At 37.0% G+C, this 6,691-nt stretch overlaps 1 protein-coding gene across 1 annotated transcript; it reads left to right on the forward strand.

The window, feature by feature from the left end:
• Positions 1-259: 259 nt before the first annotated feature.
• Positions 260-6,691, forward strand: LOC125197532 (transducin family protein / WD-40 repeat family protein). The gene is made up of 8 exons (XM_048096290.2): positions 260-486; positions 965-1,231; positions 2,870-3,350; positions 3,517-3,673; positions 4,459-4,503; positions 4,650-4,815; positions 5,091-5,461; positions 6,123-6,691. Exons 2-8 carry the CDS (start codon positions 1,019-1,021, stop codon positions 6,439-6,441), a joined length of 1,752 nt encoding a protein of 583 aa, XP_047952247.1. The 5' UTR covers positions 260-486; positions 965-1,018; the 3' UTR covers positions 6,442-6,691.

Raw genomic sequence — 6,691 nt, forward strand, 5'->3', positions numbered from 1 at the left:
GAGTTAAGTAAAGGGGGAATAAAGTGGAAAATGAAAAAGATAAAGAGATGAAGAGAGAAAAAAGTAAGAGAGAGTAAAATATGTGTGGAAAAATGTATTGACTTTTACTAATAGGGGAAATAACTCTATTGCTATGAAACTTACCAAAATAACAAAATGACTCTATTACTATGGATCCTCAGAGGAAGTATTAAATTTGTGCTGATTCTTTAAATTTAAAGACAACTAAATTTTTCTGAAATAAACCCACAAATATTTTATATTAGCCCCAAATAGCCCTGTGCCTTTTTTTCTCTATTCTTCGTCCGCCATTGCCAATCCTTTGCCTCTGCGACATAATTCACCATCCCTCTCTACTTCCATTTCCGTCCTTCTTCCAATTCTTTCTCGTCGACCGCCGCCTATCGCATTTCACTTAACTCGTTACGCGGGCACCTCTCGCCGTCTGCGCGTCTCCATCCATCGCCAACACGCAGCCGCCGCCTAGTATGCCATTATCTCTCTATCTTCTTAACTAGTGCGTTATTTATTATCGACAACCAAATTTAAAGATTTAAATCCAAAAGCAGTTTCAATCGAATTTGAAACTGCTAAAACTCGTTTTTTTGCTGTTATCGTTTCCGCGCTATCAACTTTCCAGTAAAAGAGCGAGAATTTGTCAGCAAGTTTTGAAAAGAACTGAGACGGAACAGCGAATTTTTTGAGTTGAAAATGTGATAGGATTGTTCTTGGCGGGAAAGTGCCAATATTGCCAATTTCTTCCGATTATTCAGGAACAATCGCAAAAACTGAAAGGTCGGAAGGGAAAATCTTCTAATAGGAATCCCCAATCCACCACTCATACATGTTATTTTTTTTTTGTTTCTTCTAAATCTGAACCCTACCTACAAATCCTCCAAATTGAATATCAAACCGTATCCTCCCACTCACTCAATTCTCTCATTGGCTTTATCCGAGAATCCAGAGATACACTAAAGTAGAAACCAAACAAAGAATTATAATCGCCTTAATCGAGAGTATGGACGGGTATCCCCTTCTGAAGAAGCCCAAAATCGAGCCTCAAGAAACAGCGCAAAAACTCGGGCAAGACGAAGAAGACGAGGAAAACAATGATGAAGAAATGAAAGAGCGAATCAGAAATGAGCAGGAAGAAGCGATTGTGGCCCTGATAGAACATCGCACCAGAGAAGTTGACCACTTGCGCCAGCGCATTACTTACTACAACGCTCAGGTTTTCCTTTGTTCCTCTAACTTTTTCAAGAGTATGATATTGTGGATGTTCACAAAAGATTAGTACTTTATTAGTAGTTTCTATTGGACTGTTTTGTACATCAAAGGATAACGAAAAGGTAATGTAGGTAAAGAACATACTGTTTCTATTTATGAACTTTACAGTTACATGTGCATGGAATAAGTTGTTTTGGAGCCTTGGAAATTTGATATATATGATACATAAAAATGATTTGGATCACTTCACTGACATTCTGGGATATGATTAAAAATCATTGTGTAGTTTCGGCTGAGCTTGCAGAGTGGGATTTGACAATGTGGTAGGAGTTGATATGCTTTTTTCTTTTTTGTGGAAAGAGTAGTTAAGAATATGGATTGATCTTGGATCCACTTTTGACTTTGCAATTGCATTGTTTAGTGTTGAACTCATATCATATTGTAGGTTGGTTGGGAAATTAGTTATTTCTATACACTGAAACGTTTTGGACAATGAAAATATAATGTTCATGGATTTTGAAGGAGGTATGTTGGTTTCTCTGGAACTTTAATGATACCATGGCCTTATTGAGGTGTATTCTTGATTGCTGTTGAAAATATTAAATGATGATATCTTCAAATAGCTGAAATTTTTGAAGAGATTGCATTCAACTTATATACACTTCTCTCACTGCGCCAGATTTATAGAAATTATCAATCCACCTGGCAAGCTTCAGTATTATGTAGCTTGCCTGAGTGTGAGAAGGATTCTTCAGGGTGAGTTTTTTATAGACTCCAGCTTTAGTTTTCAAAAGAGACTTCTATTCAACAGTAGGTCTGGATTAATGTTGAACTTACTAACTCACTGTATAATGGTTTAAGTGGGATAGTAACTTGAACTTTACCTTTTCAACACATGTTTCTCAATGTTCCTGTATTGTTGCTTGAATACATCTCTGCTTACATAGGAAGCATTCCATCTGATTCTAAGACCTCCTGTGGCAGACTGGATTTAATGCTGTTATGTTTATTACTAGATGGCATATTCTACTAAAGTGGATTATGTTTAGATTTTGTTTTGCTTTTTCGTTGATAAAACATACTCCCTCCGTCCCACCATAAGCGAGGCGCTTCTTTTAAGCACTCGTTCTAGGAGAATGCTATTTAATAAATTGGGAGAGAGGAAAGTAAGAGTGAGAATAATGTAGAGAAGACTTCCATTATCATTGCTGTTATTATTATAAAAGTGAAAAAAGGTAAAATTGTAGGGGTTTTCTGAGGAACATGTTACTTACTGCAGCATAATACTCCTCCAATCCCTAAGAGAGTACAAAAATGTTTCGAATTCAATGCGTTCATTGTGTTGAGACTTGAGAGCCACCACTGACACCTTGAACCCAACCAACTTTTCTATTCATTCTGACCCTAATGGACCTTCACACTGCTTGAAGATGAACTCTTTATATAACTTGGCCTTGTTGCGAATGTAGCTAAATAAAATTTAACAAGAACAGATCAAGCACTTGGGACTCTATCCAACAAACACAGCCCCCCTCTTTTTGCAAGTTTGTATTAGTACTATATTTGTCTATGTTGTTCTACAATAGCTCTTCTACCATGAAGTAGAATTCGTTGACTAATATCCCTACAAATGGGCATGCAGCTTGAAGAAGCAGAGAGGAAGCTGGAGGATACCCAAAATAAATTGGCGCGCCATCGAGGACAGAAGACCTCAAATGCTTCAAAACAATTAACTAATGGAAGGAAAGAGCTAGATGTTGAAAGATCTAAAAGTCCTATGACGGTTCCCGAAAGTTCTCAAAAACAGTCTCAACGCCAGGATGATGTAAAGGCCTCTGGAGATAATCTGAATGTTACCAGAAGACCATCCAGCCCTCCATACAGAAACGAAGGTTCCTCTCCTGACCAAACTCGGTCAAGACCACAAATTTTAATTCCTTCTGTGGCTCCAAACATTTCCCAACGTAAGACAAAGGAATCTGCAAACAAGCATCCCAGTAATTCTGCATTACCGACACCAACTTTAGTCAATACCCCGGCTAAGTCCAAGGGAGAAAAAGCTTCTAAAATATCATCTGAGCTGGATTCCACAACACAACCAAAAAGTACAAAGAGGAAGCATGGTTTGTCTTCTCTGCTGCATCCTCTTGCATTGATCAATTCTCATGCTCTGTATGCTTATTCTTTTGAAATTGGTTCCCTAGTGATTAATTGATTTTGAGCTTTCATTAAATAATTTTCATATTTTTATAATAATCTTGTTCTTCTGACTATTTCTGTAAATTACAGAGGAGACTGAACTTAAAGATCTAATCAAGTTGATTGGCAAAAGCTCTTCACCTGTCACCGTACGCTGTCAGCATGGGACACTTTTACCTAGTCAACACAAAAGAAAGCAAAGAACTCTTGTTCTCTGTCCAACAAATGATCAATTGTTTGCTACCAGGTAATTGCATGCCCTATATAGTAAGAGAATTATTAGAATTATCAAGTAGGACTAGGGAAAAATGTAGCATGTATACTTTTATACTTTAAGCGCTTTAGCCAGGAAGGATATAGGATGATGTTAATTTTCATGCATATACTCTTGTCATCTCTTCTTGAATTAATGTTTACAGATATTTGCATAATTTTTCTATGGTTTACAGATCCTAAACTTTAATCATTAAATAACTATGTGCAGTATTTTTGTTGTTTGAATGTTGAAATTTCTAGTCCAAGTTAATACATCGTATACTATATCACTTTGCTGGCTATATACCTAATTTTAGTGGATCTTGGTATGTTTTGGGGTCCACATAGAGTATATGAGCTAAACCAATTTGCTCATTTGATTTTAGAATGCTACTTGATCACAAAATATTCTGGTATTGTACTTTTTTCCCCTGAGTTAGTAGTAACGACATCATTGGGCGAGCCTAGTTAATCATTTATTTCATTTTCTTTTGTTGTTAAACCTCTTTGATTTGATACAAATGTACACCACAATTACCCTGTTTTTTCTCGTTTAATGGGTTTGACTGTTCAAACAGTTCAATATCCTGTAACATTTTTTTTCGGGTGGCATTATCATTGCTTGTTTCTCATATGCTCTGGGCATTTCATAATAGCGAAAAATTTGGCTTGTCAATTTTTTTGGTCTGCATAGTTTTGAAAGGTGGCATGCGTTATAGTAGAATGTATCCCTGACAACCTCTGTAGTTTTAACCTCGTTAGTCAATGCTTTTGCAGTGCCTTGGATGGAGTAGTCAACCTGTGGCAAGTACAAAACCGAGGGTCTGTATTTTATGTTTGAAATTTGTTTGCACTTTATTTTGTATTTGCTTCAGAATTTCCTATCCTTTTATGCTCTTGTAAACAATATGATTGACTAGCTTGAGTTTTTTAATTTGACTTTTTTCTCTTATTTAACAAAATTGCAGTTCTAGTGCAAGTCTTTTGAGTAGTACTGATTGTCTATCTGACAAGCAGAGGAGATGGCCAGAAGATATAGCATGGCATCCTCTTGGATTAAAACTTTTTTCAGTTTATAGTGCGGATGGTGGTGATTCTCAGATATCGATTTTAAATCTAAACAAGGGAAAAGAGGTAGCATCTTAATTCAAATTTATTGTAGTTTGTACTATTTGATTACAAATCTGCTGGTTCACTTTTTTTCTGCTGCAAGCTGGTTGTTAATGTTCAGATCGTCTTATTTCATCCTACTATTTTCATTTTCATTTTATATGTATATCTTTAATTTTGCTATTATGTTATCTTGCTTGCTGATCATGAATGGGCTGCAAGATATTTTCACATGACGTTGTATGGCAGTCTGAATTTTAGATTGATTCTAACTTTAATCTGAAAATTATAATTGACAGAGAACACGTGTGCACTTTCTTGAAGACAAGCCCCACAGTAAGGGAATTATCAACAGCATTGCATTCATGCCCTGGGACGATAAATTGTTCGTAACTGGTGGAAGTGATCATGGTGTCGTTCTTTGGACTGAGAAAGCCGAAGAAGACTCATGGACACCTAAAACATTGCACAAATCTTTTCACTCCTCTGCTGTGATGGGGATTGCCGGAATGAAGCAAAAAAAGATTGTGATGTCTGTTGGTGTAGACAAGCGGATTATCGGGTATGATGTAACAACTTCCAGAGCAGATTATAAACATCAGATAGAAAGCAAATGCATGAGTGTTCTACCAAATCCATGCGACTTCAACCTCTTTATGGTTCAAACGGGGTAAGTTTATGCCTTATAGAGTTCCTTCCACATTTTCAGTAATCTTGATATGTCTATCTGTATTGCCTCCATTCATACACCTAGAATTTTAGTAATTTTAAGGTCATCATCAACTTTTAAGGGGTCCTTCAGATCTTACTCTAAGACAATTGGCTTAGTTCAACTCTGTCATACTGTAATAATATTATAGATCTCTATCTCAAGATTAGCCCTTCACTTTAGTGATTCAAATATGCTAACAGAAAGTTTGGACACTGTTCTACATGAAAATGCTGATGGGCTTGTGTGGATTTTGAGAGGTTTGCTAGGTAAGGATGAGAATTTGAGAGGTCTGCTAGGTAACTGTTTAGGCAAAAGTCAAATTTTGCAGGTGAAGAAATAGGTAGAAATTAAAGAAAACTACACTCACTTTTCAAATTTTGATTAGAATTGCTTGAAATTTAAATTTTGCAAGCCATATTCTGGACATGTTTCCAGAATAAGTGAAAAACATGGAAACTTTAGCACTTGAAAGCCTAACACTAGTCAAGCAATTTTTGACAGTCAACCACATCAAAGGCAATGATTTTACTGAGTTATTCTTTTGCTAATGTCAAAATAGGTCTATTTGGCTCTGGTTTATTTGACCGTACTAAAGTGACTGAGCATTTCACTTGGACAGGACTCCGGAGAGACAGCTTAGACTGTTTGACATCAGATTGAGGCAAATGGAGATTCATGCCTTTGGGTGGTCTCAAGAGCGCAGTGATTCACAGTCGGCTCTTGTTAATCAGGCTTGGTCGCCGGATGGTTTGTACATAACATCCGGGTCAGCTGACCCTGTAATCCATGTCTTTGACATTCGATACAATGCTCGCAAACCATCGCAGTCAATACGAGCTCATCACAAACGAGTCTTCAAAGCAGCATGGCACCATACCCTCCCTCTCCTCATCTCCATATCTTCAGACTTGAACGTTGGGTTGCACAAAATCATCTGAGCAAATGAAATACAACCTGTTCAACGATGCTTAGACATGGTGAAGTGTTGTATGTGCCGCAGGTGCGTGTTATTTTAGACCGTGACTGTTCCTCTTAAATGTGATGCTGGGCATGTTTGTCCCACTTATTTTGTCTAGGTTTTAGCCCATAGCCAAAGTTGTAAGGGCATAGCAGCGGTGCCAATTTTTGTGTACAAATATTACTACATGAGAATATGAGTATGGAATAGGTAGTATAATTGAACAGTCA

Source organism: Salvia hispanica, chromosome 4 (genome assembly GCF_029641045.1).
Source record: "Salvia hispanica isolate PSC_SH4W2 chromosome 4, Shi_PSC_v1, whole genome shotgun sequence".
In the NCBI taxonomy this organism is placed as follows: domain Eukaryota; kingdom Viridiplantae; phylum Streptophyta; class Magnoliopsida; order Lamiales; family Lamiaceae; genus Salvia; species Salvia hispanica.